This window comes from Castor canadensis, chromosome 17 (genome assembly GCF_047511655.1).
Source record: "Castor canadensis chromosome 17, mCasCan1.hap1v2, whole genome shotgun sequence".
Lineage (NCBI taxonomy): Eukaryota > Metazoa > Chordata > Mammalia > Rodentia > Castoridae > Castor > Castor canadensis.
Window position 1 is genome coordinate 21,421,308 of NC_133402.1, and position 23,213 is coordinate 21,444,520.

The following is a 23,213-nucleotide window of genomic DNA, read 5'->3' on the forward strand; positions in this document are numbered from 1 at the left end:
CCTTGAAAATAACACAGAAAGGCCTGGTGGAGTGGCTCAAGGTGTATGCCCTGAGTTCAAGCTCCAGTACCATTAAAACAAAAAAAAAAAAAGTGCAAAACGGCTGGTGGAGTGGCTCAAGTTGTAGAGCCCCTCTTAGCACGCATGAAGCTCAGTTCAAACTTCAATATTGCCAAATTAAAAAAAAACCTAAGGCAGACATCAGGAAGTCTGTTATTCTTGGTTATAACCACAGCACCTGGCACATTGCCTGATCCACAGTACAGAATCAAGTCAAAGTCACATGAAGAAAAAAAATGAGTGCTTCCTCAATCAGACAAGTTTCTTCAGAAGTGGCTGTCATCAGCTGGTCTAAGTGACAGCTGTCCCAGGTTCATGTGTACCCATTCCAGGAAATCCTACCTTTTTTGCATGACTTTCTGAATTAGGGGTGTAGTTCAGTGGTAGAGCATTTGCCTATCATGTGCAAGGCCCTAGGTACAATCCCAGCACAGTCCCCCCCCAAAAAATAAATGATTTGCTGTTGCAGCAGCCGGCTGGCCCACTGCCTATAATTTGCCTTGTCTCCAACTATTTGGAAAGACTACTTTTGTGAAAGACTGAAGTGAAGGAAAGACAAGTGGGGTGGTTCCATATAGAGGGGTGTATAGTTAATGGAGACTAAAATTAGAAGTTGCCTATTCAGTTTTTTGTTTTTCTTTTGCAGTACTGGGGTTTGAACTCGGCCTCACACTTGCTAGGCAAACACTCAACACTTCAGCCACTCCACCAGCCCTATTTTTGTATTTTTTTTTTCAAGGTAAGGTCCTGTGAACTATTGGCCTTGGGCTGGCTTCAAACCACCATATCCATTAGTTAATTTTTTTTGAGACAGTGTCTTAACTAAGCAAGACTGGCCTCAGACTCATGATCCTCCTGTCTCGGCCTCCCAGGTTCTAGGATTGCACTTACGCACCTCCACTCCACGCCTAGCATCAGTTAATGTTTTTGTCAAATGAAATCTTAGCTTCCAGGGACCAGGACAGTGAATACTGAGGAAAAGAAGACCTTTTCTGATAAAAGGTGATAAAGAGTCCAAAGAAGGAAACTTTTTATTGGATTTGGAGCTGTTGAGGAACTTTACAAATTAAGTGACCTTTGAATTGGGTTCTGAGGAATACGTAGGAATTTCCCAGTAGCTAGGGGCTGAAGGGTATTCTAAGCAGAGGAATGAGGAGAACTTCACAAGGTTGGAGATGGCTGGAAGCAAGGTAGGGATTGAGGGAAGGCAGAAGTGGCTGCTGAGAAACCAGGCAAGATGAGATCCAAATGGCCTTTGCCAGCTAAACTATGTCTGGGTATTGTCTGATCCAAATCCCCAAATCCAGGTTCTAAGCAGTTACCCACGTAACAGGAAGTTCCAGGGTGAGACAGGCTCCAGGGCTGGTTCACTTAATGGGATTTGCACCTCTGCTCTCCTGTACCACAGCCTGTGGTCGGTTCTGCTCACAGTTGGGTGGAGCAGTCAGGCAGAACTCCGCACTTCCTTCTCGAATCTGGCAGAGAGAGTGGCTCCCCAGGTGGTCTCTCCTCTCCTACCAGCAAAGAAACCCTTTTCTAAGTAACGGTCCCATACATACTGGACTTCCCCACTTTGGAGCTACTGGGGAATTCAGGGTCCTCAGAGATGATCAAACTCCGAACTGGGGCTGGAATCGGCTTGGCTGGTCAGGTGGTAGTCCCCTAAACAAAGTGGAGGTTTGGTTAGTGAGACTGAGGTTTGGTTAGTGAGATCTGAGCGGCCATGAGGGGGATGGGGAAAAGCCTTGACATGTTCTAAGCAGAGAAGTGACCTGATCAGATGTGTGACCTTTGGAAGGTCATTCTAGCAGCCTTCCAATCTGAAGACAGATTGGAGCAGGGCCATTCCAAGCAGGGAGCTCTGAGGGAGATGATTGGATAGTGAGGAGGACTGTTGTCATGAGCCATTTTTCCTCATGATGGCTTAAGACTTTTTTTTTGGTGGGACTGGGATTTGAATGCAGGACTTCACACTTGAACCATGCCTCCAGTCCATTTTACCCTGATTATTTTGTAGATGGGGATTTCATGACTATTTGGACTGGCCTCGAACCTCAGTTCTCCCAGTCTCAGCCTCCAAAGTAGCTAGGATTACAGGCGTGAGCCACTGACACCTACTATGTCCTGGAACTTTTTAGTCAAGGTTCTCCAGAGAAACAGAACCAATCGGACACACATCTAAGAAGGCTTTGGCTCACAGGGTTATAGGAGCTGAGAAGTCTGACCATCTGCTGTCCTGGAGGCCTGGGAAAGCCAGTGCTAGAGCCAGGAGTACCAATGTTCCAGCTCAAGCTGTGGAGCAGAGATAATTCAACCTCCTCCTGCTTTTTATTCTTTTCAGCCCCTCAACAAATTAGAAAAAGCTCACTCACACTGAGGACAGCTATCTGTTTTTCTCAGCCCCTCAGTTCCAGTACTCGTTTCCAGAAACACCCTCACAGATACACCCAGAAATGCTAACCAGCTGTCTGGGACTCCCATGGCCCAGTGAAGTTGGTAACACTGAACTCTATACTGCAAATGGTTAAGATGATAAATTTTACTTTATCTGTATTTTATAACAAAAACTGGAAAGGGTGTGAGGTCCCAATCCCTATCTGCCTTTCCAGCCACACCTCACTTTTCTCTGGCCTTCAGTAGCCTCCCTTAGGTCCTTGGCTACCTTATGTTCCTTCCTGTCCTTACATACAACAATCCACCCACTTTTCTTTCCTTTTGTTGATCCCCTTTTTCTTAGCACTCAAACTCCCTCTTAGCTCCTCTACCACCACCTCAGTGAAGCCCCTGACTTCTCAGAAGCCTCCTCCCTTTCGTCAGTCATCACCTGTTTTATTCCACAGCACACAATTGGAATTAATTGTGAAAATCATTGTATATGTAGTTAGTTCTACAGCTAGGTGTTAGTGTCAGATTGTAAAGACCATGAGTGCAGGAACTCATCTGTCTTGCCAGCGCTGTGTCACCAGTGCTGAGAGTGGCACCCATTTGAGCAGTAGTTGGCCAATGTTGAGAACCCAGACATACATCTGACTGGATGAGATGGAACGGTCAGGTGCACAGTCAAGTGCACAGCTGCTACTCTGCCAAAGTCTGTGGTTAGTAGAACACTGTTCTGCAGTATTCAGGAACTTCACATTTGTGGTTACTATTTCTGTTAGTAAGTCACATGATATGAATGTGAATATGGCAGTCTTAAATTTAGAAGGCAGAAGTTTGGCTTGGCTCTCATTAAGCTTGTTATGATACCCTGGGAATTTCCAACTTATTCAAATCTGGGCAAAGTGTTGGGGTCCCTGGCTACAGTAGTATAGCCCAAATAAGGGGTCTTTTCTGTCTAGAGAACCCATCCTGCTGGGGTCCATTCAATGTTATCTTCTTTTATAGCACACACCCTCACTGTGCATCAGGTCCTGTTAGACCTGGGGGTGTGCAAAAGAAAAAGAAAGGGCCTTGATTGTGGGAGCCCAGTCCACAGATGTTCGTTCCCCTTACCTACTGATTGATAGTTATTAATCTTTTAAAAATGAGAAAGCCAGGCATGATTGTGCATGTCTATAATCCCAGCACTGGGGAAGATGAGTTTGAAGCCACTCTGGGCTACACAGTACCAGGCTAGTCTGCACTACATAGTAAGACCCTGTTTCAAAACAACAGCAACAGAAAGGCCTCCACAAATGAACAAAAGATAACGCTCCTGCCTCAAAAAGATCACAGTCCTAAGGGACACTAATCATTGAAATAATACAAGTGTGTGGTGGGGGTGGGGCAGATAAAGTGAGTAGGGATATGGATATCTTTGGGAGGGGGATGCAAATGGGAGAACACTTTCTTGAGTCAGGCTGTTTTTATTTTTTTATATTTACTTGTTTACTTAATTTTGCTATACTGGGGTTTGAACTTGGGGCCCTTGGGCCATTCCATCAGCCCTTTGTTGTGATGGGTTTGAGATAGGGTCTCGCAAACTACTTGCCAGGGCTGGGTCTTGGCCAAAATCCTCCTGATCTCTGCTTCCTGAGTAGCTAGGATTACAGGTGTGAGCCACAGGCTCCCAGCAGGCTGTTGCTTTTTAAATCTTTAGCATAAGTATGTCTCAAATGTTGCTTGTCCATACTCATGCTAAAACATTATTCAGTGGTTACCTGAAATTCAGGTTTACCTGGAATTCTGGTCTGTACTCATTCTAAAACATTATTCAGTGGTTACCTGAAATTCAGGTTTACCTGGAATTCTGATAGATATCTATCAATCTATCTATCTATCTATCTATCTATATATATATTTTTTTTTTTTTTTTGGTAGCACTGGAATTTGAACTTGGCCTCACGCTTGCTAGGCAGGTGCTTTACCACTTGAGCCCCTCTACCAGTCCTTTTTTGTATTGAGTTTTTTCGAGATAGGGTCTCATGAACTATTTGCTCAGGCTGGCTTCAAACCATGATCCTCCTGATCTCTGCTTCCTAAATAGGTAGGATTACAGGCATGAGCCACCAGCACTGGGCTGGATTCTGATAGTTTTATTTGCTAAATTGGGCAGCCCAACCTTGGGGTAGTTTGGAGAACTACAGAGGGAGGATGTTCCAGGTGTAGGGAGCAGGACATGTCGAGGTATACAGTAGAGAAAGAAGAGCTTGAAATGCCATAAGCTTCTACTCATGCCTTGAGCCAGGTAGGAGATGCCAGGGTGTGGGGGTCCAGTTCCTCCATTATTATTTTGTGCCTATTAAGTACCATTCAGCAAGTTACACATGACCCTGCCTATGAAAGCTCATTGTTAGGCTGGGGTGTGCTAGCACATACAAGGCCTTGGGTTCCATCCCCATCACTGCAAGTACTGCAAGCCCATTGTCCTGGAAGGAGAGACAGATCTACACAACATATTCAAGGAAATGGCAGGTAGGGCTGCCTAAGCACACAGAGGAGCTAGGCAGTGCCAGGTGCTGGAGACAGATGTCATGAGGCTGCTTTGTCAGGTCTCCAAAGGACCCTGCTCTTCCCCATCACAGTACCTAGGCCTATGCTCTTCTCTCTGCCTGGTCCTCTTTCCCTCCTGCCCTCCCTCATCAGTTACTTCTCATCCTTTAGGTCACATCAGAATTCCCCGTGACCTCCTCACTAGGTCAGATCCCACTACTAAATCCATGTAGAGATCCTCCATCTACATGTGGGTCCCCCACTGGACAGGGAGCCCCTCTGGGCAGGGGCCATATCTATTTTTTCATCTCTTTTTCTTCCTTGTATTTATGGTGAGCACTTAATGCATCAAAAATGAATCTGAATATTTGTTAAATGAATGTGTGAATGAAGTTTGAGGCTAAGCAAGAGTGCTGCAGGAACCAGGCAGGTCACATAAACGAAATGAACAAAAGTGAATTGTGGTTGCCCTCTCTAGAAGGGGTATGGCCACTGAGCTACAGCAATGTAGACCTGGGGAAGAGGAGGTTTCATATTTAAAGTGCACTCTAGCCAGGCTGCTGGTGGCTCATGCCTGTAATCCTAGCTACTCAGGTGGCAGAGATCGGGAAGATTGCAGTTCAGGCCAGCATGGGCAAATAGTTTGAGAAACCCTCTCTTGAAAACCCATCACAAAAAGGCTGGTGGAGTGGCTCAAGGTGTAACACTTGAATTCAACCCCAGTACTGCAAAATAAATAAAGTGCAGTCTGTGGCTATACCACCTGGATTTAACATAGCAGGACCAGTTTCATTTGTCCTAAAATCTGAATTATTTTTTAGTAAACCTTATTTTATGTAATTTATTTTATTGCTGGATGTTCACATCTGTAGTCCTAACATTCAGAAGACTAAGGCAGGATGATTAGGAATTGAATTTCAGCAAAGCCTGGGTTGCATAGTGAGACCTTGTCTCAAAATGAAAATAAGTAAGTCCATGGGTGCGGGTGGCTCATCCCTGTAATCCCAGCTACTCAGGAGGCAGAGACCAGGAGGATACTGGTTCGAAGCCAGCCCAGGCAAATAGTTCATGAGACCCTATCTCAAAAAAAAAAAAAAAACAAAAAACAAAAACCCATCTCAAAAAAGGGCTGGTGGAGTGAATCAAGGTATAGGCCCTGAGTTCAAGCCCCACTACCACTAAATAAATAAAAAATTAGTAAATAAATAAATGACTTTTAGATTTACAAAGAAAAAAAAAGAGGAGATGGAACTGAGAATTCCTGCATAGCTCCTCTCAGCTTCCCCGTTATGATTATTTTATTGTATTTTTTGCAGTGCTGGAAATGGAGCCCAGCACTAGGCAAACTCTCTGCCCCCAACCTACATCCCCAGCCCAGTTTCCCTATTATTAACGTGTTAGTATGGCACTTTTATCACAAGTGACGAGCCAATATTTGTACGGTGCTGTTAGTGCCAGAGTCCCTTAGTTTTACCTAACATCTCTACCCATGCAGTATGCCACATGACATGGTCACAATGACTCCTTGGGCTTCTCTTGAGGTGTCGGTTTCTCAGACGCCCCCCCCCCACCTTTTATTTTGTTTTGTTTTTTGGCGGTACTGGGGTTTAAACTCAGGGCAGGCTCTCTACCACTTGAGCCACCCCTCCAGCCCTCTTCTGTGTGGAATATTTTTGAGATAGGGTCTCAAGAACTATTTGCTTAGGCTTCCAACTGTGATCTTCCTGATCTCTGCCTCCTAAATAGCTACGATTACAGGCATGAACCACCAGCGCCCAGCTCTTCCCTTCTTTCTTGACATCCTGGACGGTTTTGAGAAGTGAGGCCAGGCATTTCGTAGATTGCCCTTCTATTGAGATATGTCTAATGTTTTTCTCATGATCAGACTGGGCGATGGGCTATGGAAGGCCAGAGAGGTGCCATACTATTCCCATTGCCTCTATGAGGATGTACACCACCACCATGACTTGGCACCAGTGATGCTGACCCTGATCCCCAGAAGAAGAAATGTGTGCCAGTGTTACTGTCCTGCACTCCCTCTCCACACTGAACTCTTGGGAAGGAAGTTGCTGTGTACACACCCCCACTGAGGAGTAAGTAGTTTTGTTCCACCTCCTTGACAGGGGAGTGGCTTGGAATTCTTCTGCATGGGAAATCTGTCACTTCCCTCCCTCTGATTTATTTACTCTGTCATTTATGTCAGTATGGACTCATGTTACACTTTAGGTTATAATGCTGCTCAAATGGTGCCAGTCTTGACCATTGCGAGTTCTGTTACTCTTTTAGTTGGTTCCTATACCCCTTTCTCTCTCTCTCTCTCTTTCTCCCTTCTTTCTTTCCTTCCTTCCCCCTCCCCATTCATTCTTCTATCTTTCTAGAGACAGAGAATTGCTCTGTAGTCCAGGTTGGCCTTGAACTCGCATCCTGGGGATTGAACTCAGGGCCTGTACCTTGAGCCACTCCACCAGCCCTTTTTTGTGATGGGTTTCTTCAAGATAGGCTCTCACGGAACTATTTGCCTGGGCTGGCTTTGAACCACAATCCTTCTGATCTCTGCCGCCTGAGTAACTAGGATTACAGGTGTGAGCCATCTGCACCAACTCTGCCTCTGTTCTTGAGACCCCATCTCAACCAACAAAAAGCTGGGTGTGGTGGTATGTGCCTGTCATCTCAGCTACTGAAGGAAGCATAAGTAGGAGGATGTTGATTCAGGCTAGCCTGGAAATAAAAGCAAGACCCTGTTTGAAAAATACCCAAAACAGAAAGGGCTGGCAGCATGGCTCAAGTGGTAGAGCTGCCTGCCTAGCAAGCAGAAGGTCCTCGGTTCATACCCGAGTACTGCCAAAAAACTCAACCAAACAAAAAGATTGGGGGTTGAAAGATGGTTGTTGACAATTTGAAGCACTGGTGCCCACGCAGGCAGGGCAGGTCTTTGGTGGCTTCCAGGCTGCTGCCTGTGGACAGCGGTCTTTCCTTCTTCGTTACAAGAAGAAACGCCAGAGTCAATGTTGCCAATGATAAGACTTTTCAAGAGATGAATCTGTGTTGAGGAATTAGCTTATTTGGGGTTGGCAGAGTGGCGCAAGCGGTAAGAGAGCCTATCTGGCAAGTGTTCAACCTCCCTCCAAAAAAAACCCCCAAAACCAATTAGCATATTTGAAGCCAGGTATGGTAGCCCAGGCCTATAATCCCAGTACTCAAGAGAAAGAGGCAGAAGAATCATGGGTTCAAAACCAGCCTAGGTTTCATGTAAGACCCTGACTCAAAACAAAGAGACACAAATGTAAACCCCAAAACAAAAAAGAATTAACTCACTAATGAAGAAATTGAGATGTTAAAACTAGTTCCAAGGAGAATCCAAGGAATGGTTTTATAGATGCAGAATATTAAAATGAATATTCAAATGGAGGCAGAACTCTTTTTTTTTTGCAGTACTGGGGTTTGAACTCAAGGCCTCACACTTACTAGGTAGATACTCTACCACTTGAGCCATTCCACCAGCCCTGCAAATCTCCTTTTAAACATCAATGTGTATTTGGGGTAGCAATGGGTCTAAACTCCCTAGTTACCTCTTAATTCCTTTCGTACTTCACATGTCCATTCTACAAGACTTCCTGGTACTGGTGCACCAGGCACTATTCAGTGTGCTGGAGGCACAGAACTGTTCAAATTAAAGTCCCTGAAGATATTAATTGAGAGAAACAGGTAAAGGATTGTAGGAAGGAGGAGTGCTTCCACAGAAAATTGTGCTGTGTGTAGACTGCCCTACCAGGTTCTAGTCTTAAATTGCAGTAGTCCAACAATGCAATAGATGGCTGATAGCAATGTAAAATAATTCTGCCCACTGGTGGAAGCCAGTTTTGTGCTCACTTGCATATTTGTTTCAGTAGTCTCTCATACCATATAAATTTGCCCTTCTTTGATTTTCTGTGGGTAGATAACATCTGCCTGGTTCCCTATTTACTTAAAGAAAACGTTTAACATGTTCATTTTGTAGTGTGTGAGAGTCATGACCTGCTTTTTAGGGGATAGTATCCTTTCACAAAATAAACAAGCGTGTGAAAAGTCAATGGCCTACTGTGTTATGGAGAAAATAAAAGCAAGAAGCTGGACCACCCAGAAAGGGTGGTCTGGGTAGACCCTCCAGGACTAAAGATGCTAAAAGAATGATAATCTGAAATTCAAATTCAACCGGGCCTCCTGAATTTTATCTGGAATCTCTACTTGTGAAGGAAGAGGGGGAGGGGGTCGCAGGCCTTGCCGGGTTAACGTGATCGATGACCTTGCGAGTGCTCTAGGACGAGGAGACACAGAATCTTGAGCTCAGTTCCCCAGTCTGAGGCGTCACGGAGGCGGGGCCTGAGGGGGCGTGGCCACGCCGGGCCCTTGGAGCCGAAGTGGGCGGGACCACCACGGCCCCGCCCTCGTCACGTGCAGACTGGCGCCTGCCGCGTCGGCAACCCTGGAGCGCGCCAGGCGGCGGCGGTAGCTGCAGGACTTGACTGGCTGTGGCAGGAATAGAGGGGCTGGACGGATGGCGACGGCAGCTGTGGCGGCGGGGAGCGGGGCCGCGGCGGGGACCGAGTCGGCAGAGGGCCCCCCGGGACCGGCGGCGGCGCTGGAGCTGTGGCTCAGTGAGTAGCTTGGCCGCCCCTCGGCGCGGGGCCCCTCCACACGTGAGGCCCTTTCTTCTGCGGCGGGGAAGGCGGGCGGCGGGCATCGGGTCGGGCCCTGTCGGGGATCGTCACCCCGGGACCCGCGTGGGCTTCCCGGTCCCCACCAACCATCGCACTTCTCGGTGGCAGCTCCATTGCTAACGCTTGTTGAGCCCTTCTGTGCCCAGCACGGCGCAGAGCGCGTGTCAGCCATTGTTAGTCCTCTTTGCGACCCCAAGAGACCGCTGCAGTGGTGAACCCTGTCTGAGGGGCGGGGACACTGAGGCTGGAGGACACGGAGTCTGCAGGAGTCGTAGCCTCTAGTAGTCTGTCGGGGCCGAGATCTCTATCTGGTGCTGCCTTAAGGTGAAAACAACCTCTGTGCCTTTTGTGCCTGTTTACTCGGGCCGCACTGTTTGTGTACGTCGTCTCCTGTGAGCTTCGCTGTGGCCTTGCGGAGTGGCGTTCTTATTGTGCCCGTTTTACCCACGAGGCTCAAGGGGGATGAAGAATGCGTTCCTCCTAGCGAGCCCTGCTAGGTGCTGGGGCACTACATGCATAGCCCAGGGTCGTTGGTCCCAAAGACATTTTTATGGGGTACTGGCCGACCCTAACAGCGCCTGGTTCTCCGGAGCGGGGGGGAGGGGTGTTTGTTCTGCGCTGTTGGAGTTGGTTTGTTTACTTAGGGGTTGTCACTGCTGATAGCGGGTTTGAGCGGACCCTGGAGGCGACCACATTCCAGGCAGAGGAAACTGCGTGTGCAAAAGCTGAGGAGGACAGGAGAACATGCAGCATTCTGGGAACAAGTAGGCCAGTGGGCTGGAGTGCAAAGCCTAGAGGCAGAGCATCTGGAGAGCAGGCTGTGTGCTAATTGGGGTGTGATCCTCAAGAGTCACAGAAGGCTGCAGAAGGGAGTTTGTATTTTAACCAGTGGGAGGTGCAGTTGGGAGTTTTCAGTTGGAGAATCTGATCACATAAGTAAGTCTGGTACAGTCACCACCTGAGGCTTGGAAGCTGAATTGATCCTAGAGGGTGACTCTTTCGCCTAGGAGAACACATAAAGAACTCTTTTGATAGGCTTGGTGGCCACAGTGGGACAAGCAGAATAGAGGGAATAGTAGACACAGTCCACAGCCTGTGGCTCAGGAATGGAGGCAAGAGATAAGGAGGAATGCAGGGTGGATCCCAGGGTTCTGGGTTCAGGAATGCCTTCCCACCCTCCCCCAGTCTGTGAGGCACCTGTGAGGAGGCATTGAATCCTGCAGCTTGAAGTGCCTGCAGCACCATCAGAAAGCGGTGCACTCCAGGCATTTGGCTGCTTCCAGAAGGGAAGTGTGTTTGTGAGTAAGCTTGCCCAGAGAGGTTGTGCCTGTGAAGAAGAGTGGGGGTTTGGAGGTGCACCATGGGGATCCCCAACATTAAGAGAAGAGTAGCCTGGAGACTGAAGGTGCAAACAAAGCAGGCGTGGGGAAGGCAGGGGTGTGGTTGGTAGTTTTGCTGTTTAAAGATGGAGAATGTGGTAAAGGGGGGAATTTCGAATTTGGCATCTGAATAGTTATTGATAGATCTATCAGTTAAATGGTGGAGGGGGATCCAGAGGCTGTGTTTATGAGGCAGTGGAGATTAGACTGGAGTTTAAAAAAAAAAAAAATGGGGGCAGGGGGGAGAAATAAACCAAGCCTTGTATGCACATATGAATAATAAAAGAAAAATGAAAAAAAAAAAAAAGAAGTCTATCTTCCTCTCCACCCCACCCCCCCAAAAAAACTAGAAAAACAAGTAGCAGTTGACCTAGCAGAGATAAGAGAAGTGCCTTGAAGTGAGGCTGCCCACGGAGATGGCTCCTTCAGCTCCAGCTTTTGGGGGACAGTATATCCATCCCACAGTTGCTGGGTCGATCACATGGAACTAGGACTGAAACTCAGGGCCTCCTGCTCACTAGGCAGGTGCTCAACCACTGTGAGCCAGGCCCCCAGCCCTTTTGTTTTCAGTTTGTTTTTCAGATAAGGTCTCCAGCTGACTTTGTTGGCCTGTCTTCTAGTTTTTAAGGGAGGGCTAGAACCTTTTTTTTTTTTTTTAAATGTAAAATCTCTTGAGTTTTCAAAAGTTGGCAACTACTTTGAAACTTAATTTGCAAGTTTGTGTGATGGCGGTCAGGCAGAATAAATCTCTGGAGAGGGCTGGCACGTGTCTGTTACCATGCTTGCAGGTGAGGGGAAGGAGAGAGGGTAGCTAGTGGGAGTTTAGGAGGAAAGGGGAGGGGACACATGGACCCCATTTTGAGCTGGCGTTCCTTTGGGGAACCAACTTTCCTAAGTTACAGGTCTGCAGGATCTACTGAGGGGCCAGGGGAGAAGGTGCTCACAGCCAGAGCTGGGAGGATAATGGCTTGGCAGAGAGGAAGGGCAGCTTTTGTCTGAGTGTCTGGAGAAGGAGATAATGGTGATTGCACATGCAAACTAGTTTGTCATTCCATGCCAGGGAAGAGGGGACTTGCAGGACTTGTGGAAGATGGGGAAGTTCAGGAGTGGCTGGTAAGGGAAGCAAAAGGGAGCTCACCTGGACACTGAAGATCAGGGACTCCGCCTCTGTGCCGCTGATGTGCTGGGCCTGCTAACTCCCTTGTGGAGGCTGTCCTGTGCTTTGCATCCCTGGCCTCAACCCATAGATACCAATAGCGCCCCTGCCCTTCCCAGTCCCGACAAGCAAAAATGTCTCTAGACATTGCCAGATTTCCGGGGGCAGGGCAGGAGCATGTCTGCCTTTCTCCCCCCTGAAATAGGACTGTGAGTGTCAATTGGACTTCAGAAACCTGTGTTGCAGTCTTTGTGGTTGCTAGTGGTGGTCCCTTTTTCTTCTGTGAGTAGGAACAGAGAAGATGAGCTATAGCTTAAACCAGATTTGTCAAGGGTGGAGTGTGGTGGTACAATGGAGGGACAATGGGTGGGGGGGCTCATGGTATGGCCAGGGCAAGAGTATAGTCAAAGAGGGGTGCATCATGGCCCCAGATGGGATGGAGAAGTTGTCATTCTAATTGGGGGCTACACTGTATTTTCAAGATGGAGACTGCAGTAATACCTCCACCTTATGGTTGTTGAGGGGAAATCAAAGGTATTAATACATGTAAAATAGTGCCTTGTTATGGTGAATAGGAAGTGACCAATGAATTAGCTTACTAAAAAAAAGACCCAGAATTGGGGTAGGCTTAATCTAGGTGCTACATGCCATCACCAAGATTTATTTCTTGTATTTTCTCCACTTTGTCATCTGCTGTTCTCCCAGCAGAAAGAATTAATTTTTCCCATTGACACCTTATTTTTGTTGATGCAAAGCCTCATATGCCCATCCTTGTCGTATACTATAACTCATTTGATGCCCCCTGTTGGAGGAATCTTAGTTGTTGCCAGTTGGGTGCTATTTTTAAGAGACTTGGTCCCCTGGGCTTCTGAACCTGGGTTCTGGCTCTGACAGGCTGTATCCCAGTAAAAAGCAAGCATTACGTAAATCCTTCCTTCTGGACCCTCTCCCAGGTGCTGTATCCATCTTCCTTCCTCCTTGACCTTCTGCGAGGTGTGACACACCGTGTCTTCCTCTCACCCCCACTTTCATTCTTCCTTTGGGGCTCTGGAGCAGTCTAGATTGCGGTCTTATTTTCTGAGCTTCTGGAGGGCTGAGCCCTCTGTCAGCAGAGGATGTTCCGTGTTCTTGGTGGGTAAAGTTGAGTGACTGCTTGGCACCTCTGGGGAAGGACTCCCTGTGGTTGAGTTCTGTTCTTCAAGATGAGTGCTTCCCCCTGCCTCAAGGCTCCCCCTTACCAGCACCCACTGCAGCTGATGCCAGTGTCATGACCCTGGCACCCGGTGGGTGGCAGCTGGTGTAAGATGATTTGACTTCTGAATTAGTCACCCTTGGATGAGCCATTTCACTCACAGCCGGAGTCTCAGCTGTTTTCTTAGTACCTCTGACCCAAACAAGCTCAAAGTGAATCCTGCAAACATTGCTTTTATCAAGTAAACCTGTGGCACTAGTGTTGTTTCATGGCATCTGTTTACCTCATCCACGTGCCAGCTCAATAAACTACCCTTGATTCTGAGATAACAGTTCTCTGTGTCCCGGGGACTTAAATAGTCACAAAGGAGAGAGGGGTCTTTTGAGTTTCTCCCTGGCCATGTCCTTCTGGTCCCTGCCTCCTCCTCTGATCAGATTGGTGTCATACAGACCTGGGCAGTTGCTGTAGCCTGTCCAGACCCAGCTGCTGGTCCTCCGGGGGGTCATTTGCTCTGGGGCTGCCTGAGGCCTCTGAAATAGCTTGGGCAGGCTGAATTCTGTGTTCAGAATTCTGTGACCCAGCTTTTCAGAACTGAAATAGCTACCTCTTGGCCTTGGCTGGCCAAACATTACCTGGCTAAGGACAACTGCTCATTGGGTGCTGTACTCCACTGGAGCATGGGGGGCGGGTAGTGGGCGGCCCCCTTCCTGCCTCAAGAGAGTTTATAACTTTCGGAAGGAAAGGCACTCTCCCCATGGAGCCTTCAGAACTAGGAACCAGGCTGACCTGGGGCTAAATCTTTGTTTCTAGCATTTTCCTGCCTGTGGCCGGGCAGGTTTATTCTGTAAAGTGGTGAATCAGAGGACCCTTGTCACGGTGCCCAGCCCAGCAGCTAGAGAAAGAGAAAAAGAAAAAAGGCAACTAAAAAGAAACTACCCAGCTTTGGAATGGGATTTGACTTCGTAGAGCTTTTCTTCCTTTCTTTGTAAATGTCGGTGGTACCTCCCCTGATCTTCTGCAGCCTGCGGGAGGGAGGGAGGAGGCTGGGTCCTACCTGCCCTTTTCTCTATGTCTAGTTCCAGTCCATATTGGAGGTCAGAATTCCTTTGAGGTGTCAACCTTGACCTTGTTGTGAACTGAAACTGAAGCTTAAATGGTATAGAATTACTTTTAGGTGAATCAGATGCCGAATCTGAGAATCACTACTTTAAGTCATTTATTTGAATCGCTGCAGACAGTCCCTGACTTATGATGGCTCTGGCAGGTAACCCTTTCTTAAGTCACCTCATGGTAGGTGGAGGCACACCCGTATTTCCTACCTATGGGTAAGGCATTGTGCTAAGCACTGTGGGGAATACATGGCTCTGCTTTCAGGAGTTTCATTCCTTTTAGGTACAATAAGACCTGTTCACATCTTTTTGTAGGAAAATAAAGGAATATTTTACAGAGACGCTGTGTATACTCCATGTTACTTCTACAGTAGTAAACATGAGCTGTCTTTCTCCCCCACCCCCTCTTTGTTGCAGTGCTGGGGATTGAACCCATGGTCTTATGCATACTAGGCAGGTGCTCATCTACTTCACCTGCACCCCCAGCCCATGAGCTGTGATCCTTTATTGATTACTTACTCTCTTCTGCTGTGCTGGACACTTTAGACATTATCTGCTTTAAATCTTACGACAATCCACGAGGAACATTCTGTTTTCCTAAGAGTCCAAAAGCATTATGACTAATCAGGAGTGGAGCTAGAGATCCCCACCATAAAATGGAAGGGGGCAGGTAAAATAGCAGAGTTCTGGCTGTGCACAGTGGCACATGCCTGTGTGCCTGTAGCCCTAGCTACTTGGGAGGTTGAGGTGAGGTGATCACTTGAGCCCAGGAATTGGGGCCAGCCTGGGCAACACTGTGAGACCCTATCTTAAACAAAAACAAAAATCCTGAGGAAGAAAAGATAGCTTCTGTTTTGTGCAGTGGGACATAAAAAGATGGAGAAATGTTTATGGAAGCATGGGACTTGAGTTGGGACTTTAGCAGTAGGTGGGGTTTTGAGAGATGGAATGTAGGTTAAGAGTTTCAAGGGGGTGATCCTTCAATCTCCTTGTCTTTTAGAATTGAGTCACTGGTGTGTCCTTAGGCCACCATTGGCATGTGACTTCCACATGACCTGACTGTGACTGCAGTAGGAAAAGTTGACTTGGGTCGAAGATGGAGTCCAAGATTAGAAAGGAGGAGAACTAGGGACTGGAACAGAGGGAGATTTTCTGAACATGGGAATTCAGATAAGTCTTAAAGAATGGAGAATTTTGAGAGGACAGGATTGGGTCTTTGGGCGAGAAGAATATTAAGCCAGAGTTACCCTTATATTTCCAGAGCCTGAAAGAGCTGCTCTCAGGACCACCATGACAGTTCACTGGAGAGGCTGGTTGGGCCAGGATGGGTGGACAGTGAGCAGTTGGGGAAGTTGTAGGAAAGCCCAGGACCAAGACAGCTTTCCTGTGGCAGGTGTTCGTCTTCCTGTGATATAGCTAAGGTACCTATAGGCAGCCTCCCAGGGGCTAACTCACACTGGCTACCTGGCAGGGCTGGCCTCTGCACTGAATCAGAGTCATTTTCAGGACCTGCTTATGTTAATTTGCTCATTTCATGCATTCCACCATCTTTAGGAAGGGCGTGCCATGTGCCAGACGTGGTGCTTGACAGAGGTGAACACATAGGCCTGATCCCTAGAGGTGTGACATCACAGCCCTTGGCTCCCATGTTTATGTGGTGGGTATAAGTTTCTTTTTATTATGCTTTTAACTTCATTATTTATTTCCTTGACAGACAAAGCCACAGACCCCAGCATGTCAGAACAGGATTGGTCAGCTATCCAGAATTTCTGTGAGCAGGTGAACACTGACCCCAATGGGTAAGGTCCCTTCACAGACACACCTGACTCTGAGGACACCCAGGATGAGCACAGGCCTTTGTCTCTTGGGACTGTTCCACACTTGGAATTTCCTTCATTCTTTTCTTTCCTCCACAATGTGTTTTTATAAAGTTAGCAAATTCGTGTGACTTTTTAAAAAAAAAAAGTAGTTGTCTGCAACTGTTGCTATTTATTTGTGGTCCTGGGGATTGAACCTAGGGCCTCACACATGCTAAGCATCCACTCTACCACTCATTCACACCCCCAGCCCAGGAAAAGATTTTTTTTTTTTTTAAGTTTGTTTCCAGAGCTTGTCGATAAGAACAGATGAGTAGTCACTCACCCAGATGTTTGACTAGACTTTCTGTTATCCAGTTGTTCTGGAATGTGCCCAAAGCTTGGTTACACTTGCTGCTCACTGTTTACCCAGCAGTTATCTTGGGACAGATGGGGCCTGCACTGCTTTGACCTGGTTGCATGGGGTCTGGGCCCTGACTCCATGGCCTGGAGTTCTCTGGGTGGGTTGACCAAGAGGATGTTGATGTGGCCTGGGCAGGAGAGGACCTTGAGTGCTGTGGTGACAGCATGGGTAGGTAGGAGTCGGTCCTTGACAGCAGCTGTGCTTTGGCAAACTCCTGGAAAAGAGGCAACTTTACCTGCTTACACAGCCAGACCAATTAGGTTTTCCTTCCCACCCAGAGGTCTCTTTGTTTTTCCCTTAGGCCAACACACGCGCCCTGGCTACTGGCCCACAAGATCCAGTCTCCACAAGAGAAGGAAGCTCTTCATGCCTTGACAGTGAGTTTGGCTTGCCCCTTGGCCTCTTGGATGTCAGGGCAATCTGAAGGCTTCCCCTTCATAGGCCTTGGACAGCTGGCTAGAAAGAGCTCTGGGCCAGATCTGCTTCTAGAAAATAGCACTGAGAATGTTTTATTTCCACTTGTCCTTTGATCAGGGCCGGCAAGTAACAAGACAGGTAGCAGAAATGAGCAAAGCAGCCGGGTGGGGCAACGGGCCATGTCTGCAGAGGGCAGCTGCCATGTGGGACTTGCAGCCTGGAGACAGGCCTGACTTTGGGGCCCGGTGGTATTAGAACTTTTGGTTTTTTTCAAGGGAAGCCAGAAGTTCAGATTTTTACATGGATTCTCTGAGTATTTAAATGTTGGTGGGAGCAATTGTTCTATAAAATGAAATGTTGCTCAATTCTTTTTCTTTTTTGGCGGCAGTGGAGTTTGAACTCAGGACTTCATGCTTGCTACTCAGGCTGTTTACCATTTGCGCCGCTCTGCCAGCCCTGTTTTGTGATGGGTTCTTTCGAGATAGAGTCTTGTGAACTATTGGCCCAGCGCTAACTTTGAACCTCGATCCTCCTGATCTCTGCCTCCTGAGTAGCTAGGATTAGAGGTGTGAGCTCTGGTGCCCAGCAGTATTGCTCGGTTCTAGAATTAAGAATATCAAACCCCAGTAGAATTGAAAATAAAGCTAATTATGGACTGGAGGCTTGGCTCAAGTGGTAAAGCATTTGCCTAGCAAGTATGAGACCCTGAGTTCAAACCCCAGGACCAACAATAAAATAAGGTAAAGCCAATAAAGATCTTTGAACTAAAAAAGAAAGAAAAAAAGTTGGAAGCCAGATGTGATGATGCACACCTGAAATCCTAGCATTCAGGAGGCTAAGCAGGACAATTAAGAGTTTGAGGCCAGCCTGTCCTAAAACAAAAAATGAACTTAACTGTTGGAAAACCACTGTGAGCTGGAGGGGTTCATGTACAGGCTCAGCTTGCTTTCTGAGTGCTGAGGGTAACCTCTGGCGGAGTTCTTGGGAATTAACATACCAGATTTCTCCTCCAGGAGGGGGTGATTCTCAAGTGCCACCTGCTCAGAGAGTCATCTTAACAGTTGGGGTGCATGCACCCTCCACTAAGCTATTTCCTGGGTACAGACATGGCATTCCACTGACATTCCACTGGGTATCAGCAGGTGCTCCTCAGCTCGTGAGCCCTGGAGCCTCTGACTTTCCCTCATGGGGGGCATGTGTCTGCAGGTGCTGGAGATGTGTATGAACCACTGCGGGGAGAAGTTCCACAGTGAGGTGGCCAAGTTTCGCTTCCTGAATGAGCTCATCAAAGTGCTGTCCCCAAAGGTGAGCATCTGGACTTGGCCCTGCCCACTGGGCGGCACCTACCCCCAACCTTTGAACTCTTGTTGCCCCTGAGAATAGAGGCAGGCCCACAAGGGAAAGCTGTCTCTTTTCCAAGGCCTGGGAAGATAGTCCTGCATGTCAGTGACTCCTGCCCCTGCATTATTAGCATTTCCAAATTTCCCCTTGAAAATGGCATGATGTATTTTGGGACTGTGTGGCTGCAGGAGGTTAGGCACTCCAGCTGGGAGCCCAGGTTTCCTGGTAGAGGTGCTTAGAGCTGACCAGGTGTGATGAAGTTCCTCTTGCCTTTTGCCTTGTCCTCTGCACAGTTCCTTCTGACACCTGTCTTAGCCAAGCCGCTTTCAGCCTCCATCAAACCCTTTCTTGCTGTGAACCAGCAACAGTTCTGGGATACTTAACTGTGTGTTCTATAATTCAGATGATTTCTAACATTGCCTGGAGTTGCACCTTCCCCATACCCTATATGTAAAAGCCTGTCCTTCCTGGACTACCCATTTCAGGTGCCAGCCACAGCCTTGGTGTCCTCAAGTAAGCATTTCTGCATTGCCAACCACCAGTTGGGGATTTGCCCAACTGACCCCTCCTCCCAGGGTTCAGGATTCACCAGGGCCACATGCAGCACACAGGAAATCATTCTGCCTGCTACTACTAGTGCTTAATTAGAAAGGATGTGGCTGGAAGCAGCCCACACGCAGGGCTCGGTGTGGGGAAAGGACACTGCACCCTTGGCCTGGCTTGGGTCTGAGCCTGCTACTCTCCTGGCATGTTGGTGTGCTGACTGCCTAGCAAGTCTCTTGACTTCCTTGTTTTGGGTTTCTCTCAGATTGCGTTGTACCACTAGATGGGAATGTGGAAGTCACTGGCCGTGTGACTGAACTCTCTCCATTTCACTTCCCCACGTTCCCCCATCCCCTCCCAGAGGAGTATTCCATGGTCTTTCCAGAGTTGCCATTGCTCCCTTGAGACTGTTGAAGCCCCCACCATGAGTCAGTAATATAAACTCAGGTGTGGCCCAGTGGAGGTGCCTTTTCAATTTTTTGATTTTTTTTTGGGCGGGGGGGGGTCTTACTAGAGTTTGAACTCAGGGTCTTGAGTGGTAGGCAGGCACTCTACCACTTGAGCTACATCCCCAGCCTACGAGACACCTTTATCACTCAGGAAATTCCGTGGGTTTTTGAAACCGTGCTAGGAGGTGGGACAAAAATGAAAATAAATTTTTTATTCTATACTTGACTCAATCAAAAAATGAATATGCCATAGATGTCACAGGGCTTTATCCTAGTCCTGCACGTGGTTAGTTTTAATTTTAGTGGTTTGGGAGATTAATTCCTTGAAATCCAGAGAGAGCTCAAGGCCGGGTGCCAGGTAGCTTGGCCTCCAGGTGTGTCTCACTCTGAGTCAGCCTGGGGCAGCTCACGTATCACCTCCATAGCACCTGATTGGCCAGGCGGTCTCCTCAGGTCCTTTGCACTTGCTCACTCTTTGTCTTTACTTTCAGTATCTGGGTGCTTGGGCCACAGAGAAAGTGAAGGGAAGAGTCATTGAGGTCCTCTTCAGTTGGACCGTGTGGTTCCCAGAAGACATCAAGATCCGAGACGCCTATCAGATGCTGAAGAAACAAGGTTTGACTGCTCACAAATGTTGTCTGACTTTTCCCTGATGATGTGCTTTTGGCACTTTTCTGTTTGCCCTGCCATTTGTGGAAAGATGGCCATTTTGTGCTTTCTAGGCAGAAACAGAGGTGAATGGTCTGTGCCTGCAGGTGGACCAACCTCTTCTGACCGGCAGTAGATAAGCAGGGTTTGAGACGTGTTGCACTGGGTGTCATCGCTATTCAACCTCCTGATTGCTTCACTGACATCTGGGTTTAGGCTGGGGACTGATTTACTGCGGCTTTTCTCAGGATCTACCTGGAGAGGCCTTCTTCCCTTGCTCTTCCTCTAACAGTAGGCAGTAGCTGCCTTGATCAGGAGGCTCATGCTGATATGTAGGACAGTCTGTTTTGATTCAGCCTCTGTCGCCAGCAGGCACTGTGTCCCTGGATGCTGATGTGGTCTGTCTTCAATCCTTCTCCACTCAGAGGACATGGTTCCTGGCCTACACAAGGCACACTGTGGTGTTCCACACCTCCCCAGGCAGTGTTAGAGCTTCTGATTTTGAAGGGGCTTCCAGCCTTCCTGCTCTCTATAAGCCCCTGAGAAGGAGCTCACTTTTCTAGTTTTGCAACCCTTAAAAGTCCTGCATCCTCTTGGTAGCTCAAGAGAATTGGTCTGTGGGCAGTCTTTAAACAACTTTAGCTGAGTGTTTCTTTTTTGAGACAGGGTCTTGCTGTGAAGCCCAGGTTGGCTCCAAACTGACAGTCCTCCTGCATGCTTAACCGAGTTACTCTTATTGGTGTTGGTTTTGGCTGCTCTGGGAAAACACTGTTTTGTCCTAGATTTCAAGTTAGTTGGTTGTTGTCCAGTGATGTCAGCTCTCTTATGGATTCAAGGACAGTTGTTGAACTGTAGGTTGCTCTTTTGGTGTTTTTGTCAGGGTGAGAGTTCGTGTTCCCACCTTTCCTTACTGGAAGATGTGAGTCAGAGTTCCCCTCATGTTAGACTCTTAAGAAGAAGGAATTGTCTTGTGCGCTTATTCAGCATTTTTGGGACCTCCCTGGGGACCCTGCAGTGATTTCTGTGCCTCGGGAGATTAGGTAGTTGCGTAAAGAGATCATTGTACAGCCCAAGGCCCGCAGAACAGCTTCTGCTTTGAGGTCCTGGTTTTCGGTGGTTCCTTGGATTCTTCCTGAGAGGTGATGCAGAGTCCAGTCACGCCAGGGAGTATCTGTGTGTTTTACTACTAGATGTGTTGCGGGGGTAGATGCTGAGGATGGAGTCCAGGTCTTGCTCAGGCTTGGCAGTGCTGTCCCACTGGCTGCATCTCCAGCCCTGGGGGTGTCTTTCTAAGGCTATTGATGTTTTCCTAGTGGAGTATCAGGAACCGGAGTGGTCTGGATTCCACTGAAGACACAAGGCACTGTATTTGTATCGTAACTTTGTACATTGTACATTTCAGGCATCATAAAGCAAGACCCTAAACTGCCAGTGGATAAAATCTTACCCCCACCTTCTCCCTGGCCCAAGAGCTCTATCTTTGATGCCGATGAAGAAAAGTCAAAGGTAAGAAACTCTCCCTGACCTTGGTGACTTGACTCAGAATGTCCTCTGATCGCTGGTGTGGGGAGATAAGAGTACTCAGTTCCCTCCTGGACCAGACTCTTAGGCGTGAGGTAATGGCAGGTCTGTGTAGATAATAACGTCTTGCTTTGTGCCATCTCCCTTGCCTGTACATGTGTTCCTGGGGGAAGGAAGGCTCAGGAGCACAGCCCACAGGGAGTGTGAGGCTGATAGGGCTGGTTCAGTATGTGTGGGATTGGGTGGGAGCGGTGGAATGGAACAGGATGTATGTTGGTGCACATCATTTCTAGTGTTCATAAACCTGACCCCACACTGCCCTCTCAGGATGGTTGGTCCTCAGCCATCAGCAAGGGAAGAGGACGGTGGTTAAATCCTAGGCTAGGACCCTGGCAGAGCTCTCAAGGTTGTGGGTGGGAATGTGGGGTTGCCCTTCGCCAATAGCAGTGACAATGTTTTTTGTAAGTGCAGAATCAGGAAGGCTCTGTGTACAGACGTATCTCTGCTTGTTAGCTCTCCTTCCAGCTGCACTCTCTCAGCGGTGCCCCTTCCTTGGGTCTAAATACTGAGTGGCCCGCAAGCCTCTGCTGGCGGAATGAGCAAGGCTGGTCTAGGGTCTGGGCTACCTTTCTCCCTGGCTCCTCTGTTGCTGGTGCCTTAGGTTTGCAGAGCATGAGAGGAGCTAGGGAGAGAGTGCAGGATGACTTCAAAGAAAGGTGGAAGCTGAGGCAGTGCAGTTCACCTTCTAATCTTCCAGTTCGTATTGACGGGCCCTGTGTGCCGGGTGTCCCGTGAGGCCTTGGGATGCAGTGACAGATTGGTGGTCTGTCCCATCATAGAGCATTCGGTCCTCAGCACTCTTGGCCTTTTTTTCCCTCCAGTGCTGAGGATGGAAGTTGGAGTCTTGTACATGCTAGAGAGGCACTCTACTGCTGAAGTACATCCCCAGCCCACTCTTGGCCTTTTGAACCTCTGTTGTGAGGTTGTCCACCCACTGGCTGCCAAGAGTGCTTCCACTTCAGTTGTGGCATCTGAAAATGTCTCCAGACTTTGTCAGATATCCCCTAAGGGATACAGTGCAAATCCTACTGGTTTAAAACCAGTGTTCTGTGGGTGTGTCATAATACCCCTTTTGCATTGTTACTCTGGTGTTCTGGTAAGATAATGCATACTGAGTGTGTGCATTGCACTGGTGTTAAGTGTCCTGCAGCTGTGCTTCCTCTGGGGCGGGGGGATAGTTTCACACGCTCTTGTTCACGCTTTAGCTTCTGACGAGACTCCTGAAGAGTGACCACCCAGAAGATCTTCAGGCTGCCAACCGGCTCATCAAGAATCTGGTCAAGGAGGTATGCATTTAATTCCAGATGGTTCTGTAGAACCAGTATTGGAATTTGTGGGTGTTTGAGGGAGTTGAGGAACAGTGGGCTGGAAGAAGGGGTGGCCTCCTAGCCCTGAAGACCAGCATGTTAGCGACTAGAGCAGCGAGCAGCGAGACGCTGTGATTTCCAGCTCCTCATGTCCACGTGCTCAGAGCATCTTATACGCCGGTACTCTGTCCCTGTGATGTGTG

The 23,213-nt window shown here is 48.1% G+C and overlaps 1 protein-coding gene across 4 annotated transcripts in view; it reads left to right on the forward strand.

Annotated features, from left to right (window-relative positions):
- Nucleotides 1-9,407: 9,407 nt before the first annotated feature.
- The window catches only part of Gga2 (golgi associated, gamma adaptin ear containing, ARF binding protein 2), a 28,028-nt gene continuing 14,222 nt past the window's right edge, over nt 9,408-23,213 (forward strand). The window contains exons 1-7 of one of the 4 annotated variants that reach the window (XM_074059696.1): nt 9,408-9,605; nt 16,059-16,161; nt 17,026-17,101; nt 18,348-18,446; nt 19,966-20,089; nt 21,525-21,628; nt 22,909-22,989. In XM_074059696.1, the coding sequence (XP_073915797.1) occupies nt 9,506-9,605; nt 16,059-16,161; nt 17,026-17,101; nt 18,348-18,446; nt 19,966-20,089; nt 21,525-21,628; nt 22,909-22,989 (687 nt within the window). In that variant the 5' untranslated portion in view covers nt 9,408-9,505. Of the gene's footprint in view, nt 9,606-16,058; nt 16,162-16,218; nt 16,304-17,025; nt 17,102-18,347; nt 18,447-19,965; nt 20,090-21,524; nt 21,629-22,908; nt 22,990-23,213 lie in introns of all 4 variants that reach the window. The other 3 variants (XM_074059695.1, XM_020184446.2, XM_074059697.1) reach the window with 3 other exon arrangements.